At 35.5% G+C, this 20,001-nt stretch overlaps 1 protein-coding gene across 13 annotated transcripts in view; it reads left to right on the plus strand.

Moving 5' to 3' along the window:
* Positions 1 to 20,001, plus strand: part of Akap6 (A-kinase anchoring protein 6) — a 642,973-nt gene that overhangs the window by 395,710 nt on the left and 227,262 nt on the right. For 10 of the 13 annotated variants that reach the window (XM_087197081.1, XM_087197084.1, XM_087197080.1 and 7 more), the window contains 2 exons: positions 5,273 to 5,369; positions 6,478 to 6,644. In XM_087197081.1, coding sequence (XP_087053207.1) covers positions 5,273 to 5,369; positions 6,478 to 6,644 — 264 coding nt within the window. The remainder of the gene's footprint in view (positions 1 to 5,272; positions 5,370 to 6,477; positions 6,645 to 20,001) is intronic. The other 3 variants (XM_087197088.1, XM_087197087.1, XM_087197089.1) reach the window with 1 other exon arrangement.

Consider the following 20,001-nt stretch of genomic DNA (forward strand, 5'->3'; position numbering starts at 1 on the left):
GTGCAAGGTTCTGAGTTTGATCTCCGGTACCAACAAAAATAAAAAAATAAAAATCCATGATGAATTTTTAGCCCCATTCTTTGTCATGTAGTGCTTCAGTACTTTGCAGTTTCTAATTCTCATAAAAACCTAGGATTTATATAGTACTGTATATATTCCATTTTATGTGTTAGAAAACTGAAGCAATTAGAACTTGCTCCATAAGATCAGACCATGGTGACTGAAACTCATATTTTGTATAAGTGATATTAATATTCTGCATGTTGCTTTTTCTAAGTTCTGAGACTATTTACATAGCTGTGACTTTATTATTGATACAATTTAAATCTTCATTTTTTGCTTGTGGTGTTCTACATATTTGCCATGTGGTGGCCCATTTTGATGATTATATAGTGTCTTATAAGAGTTTTGAGACATTCTTAAATATTTACCCATAGAAATCTTCAGTTCTTAGTATACATGGCATTTGGAAGGTATATTTTATATTTTGAGGACCAGTACAACTGACCATCTTTTGTGGATGGCATTGTGGAGTGGAAAAGAAAAACAGCCAGGCTTTTCTCAGATGATCATGGCTTTTTTCCCCACCAGGATCCCCTCTGAGAATGTAGAACCGTGCTGGGAACAGCTCAGAGTGGAGCCTTAACAGAGATGACCTGAGGCAGATAGCAGGTGACTTTTCAAGCCTGGGCTTTTCTGACTGAACACACATTCTTTCTCCTGCCCTTGTAAAAAGGCACATTTTCATTTTCTTAGGGTAGTGAAAATCTTTTGTGTGAAGAAAAAGTGTCATCAAGTGTCTTATTCATCAGCATATATACCATCTCTTTAAAATGACAGTGGGAGTAAAAGTTCATCAGTTCAATATGTCTTTCACATTTGGAGACTCCTGACTAATAACCTCTGGTATTTATCATCAGAACAGCCAAAGAACTAAATTCTGGCACATGGTACTCTCACGCACTGAGAAAAACTTAAAAAGACAGAAGATTTTCTCCATTTTTCCTTCTTCCATTCAAACATATCTTTTTTTGATTAAAAAAAATATGAGCATGCAGAAACATCTGGCCTATATTACCGCAGCAGTCTCCTAAATGGCCTCCTTGTCTCCAGTCTGCCGTTTTAAAATCAACTCTATATGCAACAACCAGAAAGATCTTTCTAGATTTTAGATCTGCACCAGTCACTCTCTCATGTCACTGGCATACTTTTCCATAATCTTTCATGGTTCTTGGGGTCAAGTCTTGTGTGGCCACTATTGTTGTCTCCCCTTGCTTGCACCCTGTCCCAGCCACACTGAGCAGCTCACCATTCCCTGCTTCGTGATGCAGAAAGTATCTCCAGATTCATGGAAAAATAAGTTCATTCTTTACAAGCTCTCTGTCAGGCTTTGCTGAGCCTGAATCCTAGTATGAGTCTACCCAGCCCCTATCCAGCATTTATCACACTTGTTTTGAATGTAGTCAACAGCCTTGCTTTTGCTTGGCTGGCATAATACTTTAAAAAAATTTGAATCTCATCAGGTAAGGCATATTGCTATTCAGTTTGCTTAAGACTTCACCATTCTATATTACACACTACATCCAAATTCTTTATTCTGTGATGAGTGTTATAAAATTGCTTGTGCTTATCTCTTTTCCCTAATAGACTAGACTACAAGCTGCTTGAAGACCAGGATTGTGCATTAACTTTTATATCTATAGTCATGGCAGAGATTGCTCAATAAATATTTACTGTATGAATTTATGACTTTAAAAAGTAAAATTAGGTTAAGAAAGACTCAGTAACTCCTTTTGTCCTTTCTGATTGCTTACAAATATCACAAGACTCATGATGCAGTGGGCCTAGTAGATACTATTCCCTATTCCATAATCCCACCCCATAGGGTGATTCCATAGGTCTATGTTCATAATACCATACTGCTAAGACAGCACCATATTGGAATGCAAGCCTTTAGATGTGGTTATTTCCACCATTTTCTATACCAGGAGATCCATATATATTCTTATGATCCTTCACATGTAATCACTCTTTGTCTTTTGTCATTTTGTTTCCATGAAGCTATACATTTCCTTGGTTTCATTTCATGTCCACATGACCTTGACACTGCCATCAAACTGGGCTACTCAGAAATATGAATGGAGTAGGATTAGATGCTTGTTTTATCTATTTTTTAAGGTCTTATCATGACCAAAGTACAATCAGTAGGGTAAGCATACCTGAATTTGGGTCCTGCCAAAAAGTAATGCATCCAGTTTTATACACACTGATTATGCTGGAAGCTGTAATATAAATGCCCATTGGTTAACCTCTGTGTATCAGCTTTTGGATAATACAGTATTTGTTTCAATCATTGAATTTTTTAATTTCCCTTATTATTCTCCTCTAGCTATTCAGTTACATACTGCTTTAAAGACACTAAAAAAGATTTGGTGTCCCCTAGGACCAAGATTACTCATATTTATGGAATTTCACAAAATCAGTGACGTAGGACCATGGTACCTGCCTGCAGCAATATTCTTACCATAAATTTAACCTCCAGAGAATGCTCCTCATTCTCAGGGGGTGGTGTAGATGGTGCAGAGGGACTGTACACTGTAAGGCATTGCTGAGGAAAGGTACAAGTAGCACAAAAATGGTTATGTGTCCAAATAACGATTTTAAAAAAGAAGAGAAAAGGAAAATCCTTTCATCTAAATTTCCTTCTTTTGGGAAGTGGTGAGGGGAAATAGGGAGAGCTTATTATAGAATCTTTTAGTAGCCAGAAATTTCGTCGATAATTTTGTTAATGTGCCTGCTTGAATGCTTTCTCAGAGGCCCACTGTGAATTCCTTAGTTGATATTATTAATGGCTAATGGGTGCACCTGAAAATCAAGCAATATTGTACCATTTAAGTAATAGGTATGTTAAATTGTTCTTTTTATATAGCATCAAGCTTATCAGATTATCATTTTTCCTAATAATGAATACCTCATCTTTTCCAATTTCCTAGTCAAATGCTTCCACGTCATTTTGAAGCAGAGCGAGTTCCAGTTGCATCTTTTCTATACTTTCCCCTTCAATTATGTCAAATTATCCAACTTACTTACAGGTCCTTAGTGGTTTTTTTCCTCTGAGACATAGCTTGATGCACCTCTAGCTCATGATCACCAAACATTCAGCTCAAGTCTGTTGTAAGTAAACAGTGAATCAAAGGGAGACTAAGCTAAATTTACAGTTATGAAGACATTTCTAAGATAAGTGTCTCTCTAAATTTTGGTGCTCTTGTGTTGATCTTAGGTGTTTTTGTTTTCCCTGCTCCTTTTCCCCAAAACACACATGTGCCTCATTCTGCTTCAGTATTGAAGATTTTTATGGTAGTGACAAAAAGTAAATGCAACCATGTTTTGACTACAAAATAAAAAATATTTAATTTTCTAAAGATACTGCATTATTTGGGTTGACCAGAAACATCAGGCTTCCCATAGATTTCCATATTTTACATAATTCAACCAAATACCTGTAGTCGAAAGAACAATACAAGAAATGGTTAACAACCCTTAGGAAAATCTAATATTGTTACTTTCTGTCATATTTGACTGAAATGTTACTATATCTTATGTCAGAAATTCAGATGAAGTGATTTATCATTTTAAAATCTTTTTTTATCCAAAATTCTTTATATTTCAAGGCCAGATCTCCATGTCCCTCTTTCCTTCATTTCCAGATTAGTTTGATTATTCTGTTTCTATCTTCTGCATTTTAAAAAGACCCCTTCTCTTCATAATGAAAAGGAGATCCCAAACTCATCATGGAGCTTCTAAGGCTGCACTTTGCTCTCCTAGTAATATGGGCAGTTGCCCTTTGATGCCAGCATCCATGCTTTATTACAGCATAAGTCAATGTACAGAACAGGCACTATATGTGATTTCTAAGTGAATGACTGAATGAATACTTGATTTCACAATTTGTAGTTCTTTAATCCAGTTTACATTCCACCTTGGACTGTTTCATTTTGAACTTCTATAGACTGTTTAATAAGAGCAAAATGTATTGAATATTTTGGAGTTCTATCATGGAGAAGCCAAATTCTGGCATACAGTGTTTTAAAATCTATACTTACTCCAATTATTCCAGTCGAGGAATAAGTTTGCATCCCGACTAATTATTCAGCATGTTGCTTACTATGATTACTCTTCATTGGACTTCCTGTGGTTCGAATTCCTTGTAGCATTCCAGAGATGGAAAAATCTTTGGAAAACCATCTGTGTTTCTTAAAAAATAACCTTCCTGGGCTGGGGATTTAGCTCATGGGCACCACACCTGCCTTTCAAGCTCGAGGTCATGAATTTGATTCCTGGCACCAAATAAATAAATAACCTTCCCCTGTAGAGAGTGTTATTCATCAAGTTCAACAGGTGTCAACTATGTTTGCAAACATTTCTTGAATACCTTGTATGTGGCTTGAGTTAAATATACATGTGAAACTGTTAATTGTAAGTATAGTACTTACAATTTGGAACTCAAAGGGAAATAAAGCAAAATTCTACAATAAAAGCCAGTAGAAGGGGCAGAAAAAAGGAATAACTCTGCAGAAGACATTAGGGAAGGCTTCCTGAAAGAGATGGCTCTGGATTAGATTTCAACTATGATAATAGTTTTTGTCTTCTGGGTGACTATCATGAGGAGAAAATGCCCTTGATTTACCTGATGTATTTATTTATTAAGCAGTGCCTCCTTTTAAGGAATAAACATTTAAAAAGCAAAAACTGAAACACATTTGACTCACTACAGTCCCGAAATTCATCTCTATATTCTATAGTTTGTGTGATATCTGAGAGAGTTGAATCAAACCTTACTATATTAATAGATTTATAAATGCACACATAAGGGTAATATATTTTCTGTTGCCAATTTTTTATGGTTTCATAAATAGTCCTATCACTAACATTTCTTTAAAAATGAAGCAAAGAACTCATGTGCTGGTAGAAATTCAGTGTGTTTTATAGAACACTGCTGTTCCTGATATAGCCTACAGGATGTGGCTTTTCATAAAAACCTAATGAATTTCTAGATTTGTCAGCTGTTTCCAAACAGATGCACTCTGCTAATCTAGTGGAAGCATTTTGAGCCCAGATCCCAAATATCAATAGCTTTTCGTATTGCAAATTAGTTTGTCTATTGGGTAAATTGAGCTGTTTGGTTCTTGATAAAAAGTAGCAAGTAATTTTGTATGGATGTTTTATATATAACTGCCTTACCAGGGTTTGATTCTCATATTTTTCTTTGCAGAGTTTTAAGTTGAATGTAGATAGTCATTGTGCTCTCAAGGAAGCTGTGGAGGAGGAAGGACATCAACTTCTGGAGCTTATTGCATCCCACAAAGCAGGTAAATTCTCCTGAAATATTGCAAGTCTTTTTGTCTCCAGACTATTAAGAATGAAGAAGCATTGCTGTAAATTACTGCATATATTCACTTCCTTATGTATTATTAATATTTACATTATCAGATTGACCTTCAAGATTTATAAATGTTTCATATACTGCATACAATGCTCTGATACTTATAAGATGAAATACTGCCTCGAAATGGTCTGTTCATTTTATTTTGGGCTTGCTGTTAGCCTGAGTTTCATTTGAAATCACATTTCTGAAAACTTCACATTGACCTGCTTTCTGATGTAGCTGCTCTGGAAATAACATTAAGAAAATGAAGGACAATTGTGCATGTAGTTATAATGCATATACACTAGAGTACCTATAGATATCATTACTGATATAAAGCAGGAGTGTAGAGATATCTGATTATTTCCCTGCCAATTTACACACATGCATGTTTTTCATGTTCTTTGCTGGTCTTTGCATTAGCAGAGTTTTTGGCGTCCAACCAATTCAAATTCCAGTATTAATCTATTTATGGGGTTATAAATTATAAATAAAAATAGTTTTATTATTTGGTTATACTTACCCTGATACTAGATCATATGACAAGATGAGGTATAGCTTGACTCTTTGCGCTTTCTGTATCTAAATAGGAAAAGCACAGCATTAATTGGTTGTGTTAAAAACTACTGTCTTAATTCTGGTCCATTTACTGTATTTCTCATGAATTAATTTTATTTTCATACATCTTTCTGATTATTATAAAGTCTCTACTCAGATTCACACAGGGCCTTTTATTTAGAATGTGAAGGTATAGTTTTAAAAAATTTTATACATTGGATTTTTGTTCCACATGCATTTATTTTCAGTCAATATACTGAGTTTATGTCAATTTCCCAACTAGGTGTGTATGTGGTTACACTGTTATTGTGTCTTTATATTTTGTGTCAAGTATTGTTAGTCTCTATTCTGAGTAACAAAAGCTAATATGGTAGGTGAGCATAAGGTCATTTAAAATATGCATATTATTTGAAATAGTCACCTAATTTATACATAATAAAAATGGATAAAGATCTAGTCAGGTCCACAACTTATGCTTTCCCCTCCTTTTGGAGAAGGATTGAAGGACATGCTACAGATGATTGCAAGTCAATGGAAGGAGCTGCAGAGGCAAATCAAACGGCAACACAGCTGGATTCTTAGAGCTCTGGATACCATCAAAGCCGAGATACTGGCTACTGATGTGTCTGTGGAGGATGAGGAAGGGACTGGAAGCCCCAAGGTAAGTGGCTTGAAGTTTGCCTTATTTCTTCTTATTTCTGTCTTCTTTTGAACTAGGCACCACTGAAGTTTTCTTTCCACCCTAAGGCTTTTCATTTCTAGAGGGTAAACTTTATCTATCTATATATATATATAAAGAAAATGAAATGGCTTGTTTTAAAACAATAAAAAAAAAAATCCTACAACTTTCAAGTTTTCCAGGAAGAAATCTTTTTATGAAAAGTGGCAGGGTAGGAGGGAGAGAGTACTTTAGGGATGGGAGAAAGGGGGACATAAAACATTTAGTAAACAAAACATAAAGCATCTTTAACATGAATAATCAGAATGGTTTTAAATTGTTTTGTTGCAACTATAAATCACTATAATCAGTGCAATCACTCAGCTCTGACATCCATTAGCCGCTTGGTTACAGCAAATTAACAAAGAAGAGAGAAAGTGATTCATTATCTCATTCCTGTTAATGACTATCAGATGCATTGCCTAATTAGGGGATGGTCATTGTAGTGGGAAGAAGGTCATATGCTTTGCTACAAATCTTTTTCCTCTGAGTGTAAGTTCTCCATAATGGTGCATGCATCGAATACAAGTATTTTAAAAATGAGTATTGACATGTTTTGATTATCCATTTTAGATTTATAAAATAACCTATAAGGCCTACACAACCAAACTTTAAGTTAGGCACCTTTTAATACAAAGTACTACTGTTCTAAAAGTATTTTTGGATTTACAATGTGGAAGATAATTTTCTTAATTTGTTATTTTTCTGTAGTTTCTCCTTTTTTTTCTTTTCTTTTTTTTTTTGGTTTTTTTTTGTACTGGAAATTGAATCCAAAGCCTTCACACTGAGCTATATCCCCAGCCCTTTTATATTTTAATTTTTTACAAACTTGAGACACTATCTTGCTAAGTTACTAAATTCCTCAGGCTATATTCGAATTTGGAATTTTCCTTCCTCAACATCCCAGAGCACTGGGATTATGGGTGTGCACTACAATGCTCAGTGTCTCCTTACTTTTGTATTTATTCTTTTGTGAAAGTAAGTGCAGAAACCAGTCTCATAATAGTCTTAGCATTGAAACATGGGGGGAGACAGATTTAAGAGTTCATGGTTTCTATTCTTGGCATGGACAAAATAAGTAAATCATCAAATCATATGTATACATCCATGTGAACCAACATTGTGTAAATGTATACAGAGCAAGTTAAACAAGCACTTTGCCCTCTTCTACTCAAATTATTAAGTGCAGGCAAAGGAATAAACTAAACCAACCCTGCAATGCTGAGACCCATATAGCTAGTGAGAAGCTCAGACAATTTACAGCTTTGGAAACTCAAACAACTACCTTTAACTTATTTGTTGGAAACAAGATAGAATGATGAGTTCATTTCCACTTAAAGAAGGTTCCAAGGAGTAGGTCATATTTCAGGAAATACTTGAAGGAAAGAAGAGAGGTGGCTTGGCATATGAGCACATATTTTAGGAGGCGATGTGATGAAAAGATCAAAGCTACAACTAATAGAGTGAAATGGAGAGTGTATTCAGCAGACTTTTCAGGGCAGAGGTGGGGCTATTTTAAGAAGGCTGCAGGGAGAAGTTGATTGGCTTAAAGCCTTGGCAGGGTAGGGGAGGTGATCAGAAGAAAACTCAGTTGTTTTATGTATTTAACAGATACTGAATACTTATTCTTTGTGAGCTATCCTCTAATTGGGTCCATTCAACAGGCCTGACACTATTCTATAGCACTTCTGAAATCTTTTATTCTCTCATTTAATTATCACAACAAAAATAAAACTGAAGTAATTCCTCAGTACTTATCAGCTTCAGAACTCTTCAAACCTGGTACTGTCCTTGTCACATGTTTCATACTCCATTTGACAGGGCTAGTTTGAAAGAGACACCTAAATCAGCTCCTTCTATAGGGAAGTATTTAGTTGGAATGAAGAAGATAACTCAACCCAGAGCAGGAGAAAGTATTATTATAGGAGAGGAAATGCTGGCCTTTCTCAAAAACAGGGCAGGTAGGCCCTTCCTCAAATCCTTATCAGAATCTCTTAGGAAGGGTCCAAGAATCTGCATTCTAACATTCCCCAGAGAGTCATTAAAATAGGGGCTAAGGCCTTTTCCTACAGGACTGCACATGTGACAAATGAGACAATGTCTGTTGCACTGTTACTTTTAATAGTAAACAATTGATATCAGTTGAAATGTTTAAAACTGGGTCCATTTAAATTGTGCTGCATCTTAGTCTAATGAAAGATTAGATAGTCATTAAAAACAATGTTTTAGAGAGATCTTTAAAAATTGGAAGAGATTTATGCAATTATAGATTTTTAAATATTTTGAATATTCCAAATATCTACAATGAGGAGAAATTATTATAATCATGAAAATAAAGAATGCATGTAAAATATGAGAATTAAAAATTGACTTAAAAAGTAAAATATGTGACATTGAACTGAGGGGACTTGAGATATGAATTTTTCAAAATTTTTGTTTTTATTAGTACATGTTTGCAGTATACAATACTCACATTCATCATGAGGAGTTGGTACATGTACACAACACATCTTAAATCTTTTTATATCTCTTTCCCTTCCTCTCCACTCCCCTCCATGTCTTGGTCCTCTTCCCATTTGCAAAAAATCTAACTGTACTTTTTTTATTGGTAGATGTTCGCAATACATAACAACTACGTCCATTGTGAAATTTGATACATGTACATGACTTATCTCAATTCTTTTTATAACTTACTCCCCCATCTCTTGAGAAAAATAAATACACTTGGTGCTTAATGATTCCAGTGCTTCACTTTTAGAGCAAGCAAGCAAACAAAATTCTGTTTGAATCATTCCCAAAGTGAAAATGCCTTGAGTCATGTGTTTGCAAAGAATGACGTACTATTTTTCTTTATTAATAGTATATATATTCCAAAGCATTTTCATGTCAGAGTAGTACATCTAAAAACTTGCTGTAAAAGTTTTTTGTTTTTTTTTTATACCGGGGATTGAACTCGGGTCCTTGTGCTTGTGAGGTAGGTGGCAAAACCACTGAGCTAAATCCCTGGCCCTGTAAGAGGTTTTTTGTAGGTGTCCTCAGATGTAGAACCTGGAGGAGGCTTGAAGAGTGAGATTCACACAGGGACAAGCCAACAAAACTCTAGGCCTGCTACTGCCCAACTAGTTTTCTCTTCCTTAGTTTGGACTGAATTTTCTCTAGACAAGTAAACACCCTTGATTCACTCAAGAGTAAATGTAAAATCAATTTAAGACTAAGAAAATATATTTTTCATTTTAAGCTTACAAAATTATGGAGAAATCAGAACGATCATTCTTTCTATTAGTTTAACATTTAAGAACTGTTCCTCTTAGTCTCTGGGGCAAACAGAATAATAGAAAGGCTGATACTCTGAAGTCAGACTGCCTGATTCAAAGACTGACACTTACTAGCTGGGTGTCCTTGGAGAAATTACTTAACTTCTCTGTGTCTCAGGTTTCTCATTTGTAAAATACAGATATATAATGATAATATCCTCCTCAGAATGTAGTGATGATTAAAAAGAGTTAATGTGCCTAAAGTACTTAGAACAGAGGCTAGTATATCTTAAGTGAGGGCAAATGTGATTTACAAGCTTTCATAATCTACTAATGGAGGCAATAAACAATTATAATAGATCTGATAAAACTAATAGAAACTGGTACAAAGTGATAAGAGTACACAGTCGGAAGTAACTAACCTTTTCTAAGGGTATTAAAGAAAGATTTATCAGAGAGAGTTGATGATTTAAATGAAGTATAGAAAGGACTTCTGTCAAAGTAAAAATAATGGGCAGAGAAAATAGCATGTGCAAAGACCTGGAGTGTGAAAAGGTGTGGTATGTCTGGAACTCATGGCCTCATCCTAGACAGTGATTAAACCGACTTGCCACAGTCTGCACTGAGGCTCACAATATGACTGATCCTTAATAATTAGTGATTTGAAGAATAATCAACACAATTCGGACCAGAGATATATACTGCTTAAAAGGATATTTTTTCTTGCCACATTGCACTAAATAATGCAAGCTTAAACAGGTTACACTACAGTTCCTCAGGACTAAAAGCTAGATTCTACTTCTTATCCATCATGTCAGTTCTCTTTCCATGATGTGACCTTGCATAGGTCATGTACAGATTGTGCCTGAAATGCATCTCTAAGCACAGCAGTTATGATCATCTATTTCATCCTAAACCTAAAAGAGGAACTGAAATTAAAACATAATAAAAAATAACTCCAGAATTCATCTTAGGTTTACTTCAGAAGCTACTGGGAGCTTGAGAAGCATAATAGAAAATCTAAGGAATATATCTAGGGGGTATTTTTCTTTTTTACCTTGTTTGAGAGACTGCAGAAAAGGACTTAGTCTTAGAAATCTTGTAAAGAAGGAGGATAGGAGGAAATTCAAAGACTCGGGAAACTTCTCCCCCAGGACTTGGCAGCATATCTTATTTGTTGTATTTCATTTTTTTAAAAAGAGTTTTCCCAGGACTATGAAATCTTTTATACATGGAAATAGAGAACAGAATTTGCCAGTTGTAGCAATAGAGCTCCAGCACTCACATCTAAGAATTGAAAATATGCTTGTAATTAAGTATTTTATTTTAAGATAAATTGGTAAAAGTTTATAGCCTTAAACGAGGCTTTCATTATGTTAAATTTTTTAATGATGTATAGCTGGAGGGATTTCAAAACATACTGCATATCTAATGCCTAACAAAGGCTACATTCTCTTTTTGACCTTTCAAGGCAAGACACAAAAATCCTGAAAATAAGAAAGCATTTTAAAATTTTTCACATTACCTCTTGAAAAATAGTCTTATCCTCTATTTCTTTGCTTTTCTCCTATAAAGTATACATCATTACAGATGTCTTAGAATGGAGGCCAGAATTTCCCCACATGGCGTATCAAACCTTGCATCACTGAAAGCATCCAACAACAGTTCCTTTGGCCCTTTTAAGAAAACAGATAAGTTTCCTGAACAAAGAATATTTGAAGATTCTACTGTAAATTCATAAAACTTCGCAGTTACTATGTAAGGGTGACCTATCTTGGGTCCCAACTAACACTTTCATTTCCTTAGTGAAGGGAGACAGATGGTTAGCTGCTTTGAACTCTAGAATTGTGCCTATTTTATCTGCCCTCTTTGAGGTTCTTAGATTCAAGTCATCATGCTTTGGAAATGGATATCAGACTCTGAAGGTCATCATTGTTATCTGTTCAACAACAGCAGGAGAGTCACCTTACAGATATTTCTTAAATATGTTTGCTCAGACCTACAAGAAACACTTTTAGGTTTGGCTGAGAATGGACATGTGTATGGCCTTTGACTTGAGTATATCTCTGTCAATTTGACTTTTCTTTAGATGTCAGGTGAGGACAAGTATGGTATGTTTGTTTATAAAATGCCTGGGTATATACCCAGAATTTATATTAATAAATGATAGGTAACTTTAACTAATGGGGCATAAAGAAGCTGATTTGAGGAGTGCTTTTTACAAGATATTTTCTCTGTATTATATGGTGTCTTTTGGATATTATCTCCTACAAGAGAATTTGATCCTGAATTTTTCAAAGCACTGGTGAACCAAAGCATTGTCTCTCATTATTTTCTGTTTGGGCTCAGGAGCTTGTGTATTTAGTGTGTTCTTTAATACAGGCTCTTCAGAAACAACATTAAGGTAATGAATAGGAATTGCCTTTCTGTGTTGTTAGTTCCATATTCATGGGTACACACCTGTCTAAAAAATCTACCTTTTTTCTTTATGCAAAAAACCCACGGGTGTATGTTATCAAAAGGAACCAGAACAGATGTCGTAAGATTAAATTGTGGCTGAAATAGAGAAAAAGACAACAGGCAAAGACTTTCCTATTATTTATTGAATGTTGACAGTTTCAGCCCAATGCTGAACCAGACATGAGAAAAGACATGTTTTTCTGCTCAGTGGTCTTATCATTTTAGTGTAAGCACACAGCATAACATCTCGTGTAACGTAGTTTGGGCTATCTTAGATCTACAATAATAGATCACCTAAAATTCAGATTATCTTAATTAGGATGTTGGCAGATTGAAATGGAATGGTGTTCTTGATGCAAGCAAATTAATAGCAAAAGCTTTACCAATTCCACTTCTTTCCTGCAGAATTCTTCTTAAAAGCCAGTATTTGATGCAGTTCCTTTCCTGCTGAACTATATAATCACATTCTTGATTTGCAGTATCTAGGGATAGGTTTTTCTTCTACTGTGGATTATTCAATAGTCTTTTTTTTTTTTTAACCAGAAGGGCAACTTTTCTTCAAAAGTGTTTTTTGAAAGACAGAAACAAAAGTGAGTTACTTCTTTGAAGATCAGCTTGGTTAGTAAATTTGTGATAGAATTGAATAAAGAATAGTTCCTCAAATCTCTTTGAGGCAGTTAAATTTGCATATTACCAGATATATGGGGAAATTCACCATTAAAAAATAAAAAATATTTAGTAGGTCAGGGGGCAGCTGCTGGTCAGCCCTGTCCTGGTCTACATGATGTATAAACCATCATAATGTTTCTCACATTCTAGTAGCCTTGGTGTTGGAAACATTTGGCTGAGCAAGAATGGGGGATTAAAGTTCTTCGATGTCTCTGATCAACACAAGGAAATGTCATTGAGATGAGTAGATAGTTCACTTTATCCTAGTTTGTCTAAAGGTTTCTAATCTTTGTATAACATGTGTTATAAACATACATGGTATTAGATACAAACTTAAGTGTCTGTGGAGGGAAGCCATCTTTTATTAGCAGAAGTCACATTTTGTACCTCAGGCTTTCTATTTTAAAGATAACATAAACACATTAGAGTGGATTTTTTGATACAAAGTAGGAGTCAACATTTTTTAATCTATAACTAGTTAAGTACAGAAGGTAAGATTCCTAACTGCTTCTAAAGTATGCCTTAACATTAATAAATAAATTCTTTGAAAGTGTGAAACAGTTACCTCGGTGTGTAATTTACACTTTTCCTGGAATGTGTTGTCTCTGGCAGGGGAGCCAGTTGAGCTGGCCGCTAAAGGGATTACTCTGCTCTGGCACTTGTGTTTATTGAGTTGCCTAGGACTTCTTATAAAATGGCACCTTTCAAATGTACACACCTGCACTCAACACCCTGCATATTCCAAATGCTTAACTGCTCTCACATCCAACATATCTCTTCCAGTGAAATCAAAGGGCATCAAAATGTCCACATTTTACTTCTTTCTCTTGGAAATTTATTTGGAAGATGGCCATTTTTGTGTGAATGTTTGTCTCCGTCTCTCTTTCTGTCTGTGTGTGTGTGTGTGCGTGTGTGTGTGTTTCTCCCCCCCCCCCCCCGGGGGGGGATTGAATCCAGGGCCTTCACACTGAACTACATCCCCAGCCCTATTTTAAAAAGTTTTCATTTTGAGACAAGGTCTTGCTAAGTCACCAAATTTCCTGGGATTGAACTTGGGAACCTCTTGCTTCAGTCTCCCAGAGTACAAAACTACATTTATGTAGTTTTGGTGCTATCAGAGACATATTTTATTTCAAGGTACTGCATGCAGTGCTCTTTGCCACAAAGATCAGAACATTCTCATTCTTATCTCTCACCATGCCTATATGAAATACTGGAAACATTAACTACATTAGAGGTCTTTCATGGGCAGAACTCAGAGCCCTGTGTCTCTATGGCTTTAGGACATTTTGCATTGGGTTGGAACAATGGCTTCTCATGTTTATACTCAATTGGCCTGCAGTGGGCAACATTTGTGTAGCCTTGCCCCCTGTCGGACAAAGACAGGACATGGACTTCACTGAGTGAGAAGGAGAGAGAGAATAAAGGAAGTCTAAAGAAGACTAAGACATAGGAAAAAGAGAGAAGGTAAAGGAGAACAAGAAGGAACAGAAAGAACAAGATAAAAGAAGGAATTACATATCCAGTGAAATGCAGTAGAAATTCAGCCGTCATTTAGAAATTCAGCTGTCATTCAGCTGTCAATTATTTCAGTCTGCGCAAGTGAGTTTTGTGGACATTAAGGTTTCACAAGATCTCTATCTTTTCCTCTCTTTTACTCTTTCCTTTCTCAAGATGTGGAAATCAAAGCCAGAAAAACTTTCTTTATTTTTGACATCTTAGGTATTATTATATAATCACTGTGTGTGTTTAATATATTTTATTAATGGGGTTAGCATTATAGGAGGCTTACTGTTGCCTAAATTCATGTCTAGCCTTTACCTGGTTATCTCTGAGATCTTTACTGTAATTCACTATTTTGTCCTCTATATCAGATACTCTGACTTCACATTGGTCATTTCTGCAATGTATTAATTCTAATTTTTTAATTTCAAGAATTTCTGTTTGACATCGTTTTGAGGATTTCATATCCTTGTTGAATCTGTCATCCAAATTTTGAACTGTTTTGGTTACATCATACAATTTTTTACCTATTTCCCCAAAATTCACTGTGGGCATATTGAGTGAAATTGCTGTAAACGTTTGGTCCATATCCTATTTGAACTCGTCCATTTTCTTCATGCCTTCTGTGAACTTTTCATAGAGTTCTGCTACCTGGTATTTGTTTTCTTATCCCTTTCTGACCCTTCCTCTGCCTTGGGAGAGTTGGATATACTCAGGGATCTTCTGTTGTCTTGCTTCCGCATGCTTGTGTGTGTATCTGTGTTTTTGTTTGCATGTATCTATATAACCCTCTCTTTCCCACTCCATTTTTGGGGAAATACTGCAGATTGAAGACTAGAAAAGTGAGGAGAGTTTGTAGTTTACGTGGAAATTTTCAGTAGGTTATTGCCTTCCCATGAATAATTTTCAGCTTTGTTATGTCCAGTGCAAGTATTTACTCCTTTTGTTATTTACTTTAAGTGATTTAGACTCTGTCCTTAAGTTTTGATGAAAGAATTACTACTGGTAATAACAGCATCAACAGATTCAGTCATGCGACACTTCTATATGATAGTCCTTGCAGGTACACTTCCCCACTTTGTCTATCTTGTATGCATGCTATGATTTGTGGTTGTTCTGCAATGAAGTAGTGAAATGGAAAGAGGAGAATGGAACATGTTTGGATGAGAAGTATAAGACACTAAGGGAGAGTGTCGGGGGGATAGGGGCAGATGAAAAAAAAAGTTTGGTGTGGGGTCTGATACTACTGGAGTATTTTTAGTTGAGTTGAAGGGTTAGTATTGAGAGTTTTCAGAAAACACTTGTGGGGGCAAGTTTGAGATATGGGATGAAGGAGGTTTATTTTGTGACTGAGGGAAGCTATGTGGTTGTTCGAACCTGTTGCTAGATAGGACAGTAGGGTAGGAAAGATATGGGAAAGCCAAAGGCTTAGGATGGGATAGAGGGTTAATACTAGAGAATAAAGGAGTGACGGTGAGGACCTAAATTTAGGAAATTAAAACCTTGGAATAAGGAATTTATGTATTTGGAAAAAGAATAAGGAAATATGGTAGTAGTATTACTTTCTTCCTTGTGGAATGTTCTACCGTTGTCTCCAAATAGTAGTCTTTGGGTTGGAATCTTCAAAGAAGAATTCAGACATGGTCACTACATTGTGTTTGGTTAATCCATCTCTTATGTCTCTTTCTTTTTATGATAGATTCTCCTCCTCTCTCTGATTCTTATTGGTGTTTGCTGAGTCTCTCTGACACAGCTCATCTTCTACTCAGCCATGTTGGGTCTTCCAGATCATTCCTTCTCAGTGGGTCTTTCCTCAGCTCCTATGATGTGACACCTCTTCTAGTCAGCTATGTTAAATCCCCTATTCTAGACTTTTGCCTTGTCCAAGATCAGGTCCATTGTCTGGCTGGCACTTCTGCTGTCCTATGCAGAGGGGAAATAATACAGAGACAGCTCCAAGTTGGCAGTGGCTAAGCCAAGGTGTGGAATCCACAGTTGTGGAGTTGATCGGGGACCAGTTCATGGATCCAAGCATTCTGCTGAGGCCTCAGGGCTGAGCATTCTGCCCTTACCTGGATTTTCTCATTCATTTTTTTCCCAGTAATGCTAGAAGTCCTAACTCCTAAAGTTCATCACTTTACTGATGAAAACCTTAGATTCCAAATACATGACATGGCCATGCTTATCGAGACATTCTTCTTAGAAATTCCATGACAGGGTAAAGGACAAACATACTAGCTTGTCACTTGGTTCTACCTACTTAGTCAAGATTCATGTTAATATTGCATTTCATATATCTTCTGGTTTATCCACCAGCTTTCAAAGGCATTTTTTATTTTTTTTCTCTTAGGTTTTCTTATGTATTCTCCCATTTTCACTATCTTTACTATTTTTATATATCTTTAAAATTAATAAATATTGAATATGTAACTATACTGTGATGATAGATGACAGAACTCTGAATAGGATACTGAACCCCTCCTTGCTTACTTTCTAACAATGGAGATATTTTATATCTAATATATGCAACCCTAAAATAAGGCAGATCATGTGATAAATGCCATAAGGCATATAGGAGATAGGCAAATTTGGGAAAAGAGCATTATTTCAATCTGACTGGCTCTGAGAAGGCTTTTTTCCCTGAGGGAAGATGGATTCATAGAGATCTCTAATATTTAGCTACATTTTTAGAAGGGAGAGATTGAAGAGAGAAAATTCCAGGCAGAGAAAATAACATGGTAAAGAGCATGGAAAAGGAAAAATATGTGGATATTTAGAATGGTGAATAGTTTGACTTTTTTGAGTGGATAGTACTCATGTATTTAGAGGAAGGGATGAGGACCTAGTGGAGGATAAAATCTGAAAAACTTTATAGAGTTATATTCTGGAGAGCTTTGAACATTAGGCTGAAGGCTTGTGTTTTATTAGTGTACCATGAGTGTTTTTAATGATTGAATTTGGCCATAGAAAAATAGATAGCAAAGGTAGGATGAAAGAGAAAGGATTGAAAATCACAGAGAAATAGGAAACTAGTACCATAACTAAAAGTGGCTGTTTTAAAACAGTGGTTTTGATAATATAAAGAAAAAATAAGAGTGTTATTATGGAAGGAATATAATAGGATTTGTTATGTAGGAGTTGGAGGGACAAGGGAAGAGTTAACAGTAACTTAAGGGAATTGAGCATGAACAGTTAGGGTAGTGTCAGTGTTAACTGAAGCTGGATATTTTGATGAGGAACAATTCTGAAAAGAAAGATAATTAACTTTGCTTATTACAGTGACCTTGATGCCTAATGAATATAACCTGTGCCTAGATATTTTTTTTCTTCCGCAGGTGATTCCAAAGTACAAATACATTTGAGGACAATGATTTAGGAGTAGGAGAAGCCTAAAAGTCATGTACAACACACAGATGAAAATACAAGTCAGAAGCTCAGAGCAAGATAACCACTAAGGTTTAGCAGTCTAAATAGAAATAATGAATATAGCCTTGACAGTTGTTGACAAGAGATTATTGAGAATAAAGCAGAGGTATGATGCAATCTTAAGGAGTGCATAGGTAACTGAGAGCTAGGATGCCGTTCTAAAAGTTGGAATTAAGTGAAATTCTACATGTTCAACAGTGAAACTGCTGTCCAAAATGTTGGTATCGGGGGATAGAAGCAATGTAGGTGAAATGAACTTTCCATGGGATAGGGTGAACTGAGCATGTTTATATGCTGAAGAATGGGACTAGTAAAACAGAATTGAAGAAGACAGTTTCAAGACGGACAAGCAAAATGAATAATGGTAGGCCATTGTCCACAGTTTTGTTTTCAATGATTTCATTTACCAGCAGTTGACAGTGGTCACTAACTATTAAGTTGGAAATTCTAGAAATAACAATGTATAAATTTTAAATTGTGTTCTATTTTGAGTAGCATAATGAAACCTCTGGCCATCTCACTCTATCCCAGGTGAAACATAAATAATCACTCCATCCACTATATCCATGCTGTATATGTTACTGTCCCATTAGTGACGTAGTAGCATTCTTGGTCATCAGAGCTGCTGTGATCGTATCATATCACAGCTCTTGTGTTCAACTACTCTTGTTTTAGTTAATAATGACCCCAAAGCACAAGAGTAGTGATGCTAGCAATGTAGATGTGCCAAAGAAAAGTTGTAAAGAACTTTCATTATTATACCACATCATCACAAGAAGAAAGGTGAATACAGTATAATATATTTTGAGAGATCATATTCATATTATTTTTATTATAGTATAATGTTATAGTTGTTCTATTTTATTATTAATTGTTAATCTTTTTCTGGTCTTAGTTTATACATGAAACTTTATCATAAGTATGTGTATATAGTAAAAAACAGAGTATATAGGGTTTGGTACTATCTGTGGTTTCAGGAATCCACTGGGGCCCTTGGAACATATCTACCATGGATAAGGGGGACCACTGTACAGTGACTCAGATGAGAGAGAGCAAGTGAATCAGGTGGAGCTCAGAGTTTCAAGAAGGGAAAATAGATCCTCTGAGGTAGAGAAAGAAGGAATGTTGGTGATAAGCAACAGTAAAGATGGACGGACAGCAGCCAAAAGATTTAGAAGGAAATTACACAATGTGATTAGTCAGTGGGAAAATGATTTGAGTACTGGGAGGGTTGAGGGTGAGGAGGGACTAGAGAGTGTATTAAAATTAAAATCCTATTCTCATAAAGAGATTTCCTGCAACATCTATCCCTTCTAAACTGTGCTGTGTTTACTGCTTATACCATGCATTTGGAAATTAATCACATACAGCCTTGTAACACCATTTCCATTTTTGTCTTGAAATTTCATTTATATATTTTATAGTTACCTTTTATAGTAATTACACTCCATCACAACTACAAATTCCTTGGGAGTGGCAACTATATCCTAAACTTCTTGTTTTACTCATTTTGTACATTATTTCAGCTTAAAATTTTTATTAATTTTATTTGGTTAAGATATTCTTTTTATAGCTAAATATGGAACCCCACTTGTATATTTCATGATACTTAATCTTAGCTCCATAAATAATAGCATAATCCCAGTTTAATATCTGCTCTGCTTTTTAAAAATATTATTTTATTGGTACATTTTAGGTATACAATACAATGACATTCATCATTGGAAATTTGCATCTTTACATAATCTCTCTTGGTTCTTATTTTTCCCCCTTCCCCTGCCCTCCCTTCAACCCCTCCATCCCTCCCTATTTACAAAGACTTTGTTTCCATTTTTTCATTTTCTCACATTAATTCCATTCTCTTCTTTCCTTTCCCCTAACCCTCCTTTCACTTCCCCTTCCCCTTTGCCCCTTTTCTTCCTATTTCACATTATCTATTATACCTTTTAGTCCTTATTTATATGTTCAGATTCTCACACTAGAGAAAC

This window comes from Heterocephalus glaber, unplaced genomic scaffold (genome assembly GCF_053883595.1).
Source record: "Heterocephalus glaber isolate CG9 unplaced genomic scaffold, H.glaber_assembly_v1.0 deba00001662, whole genome shotgun sequence".
NCBI classification, from domain to species: Eukaryota; Metazoa; Chordata; class Mammalia; order Rodentia; family Bathyergidae; genus Heterocephalus; species Heterocephalus glaber.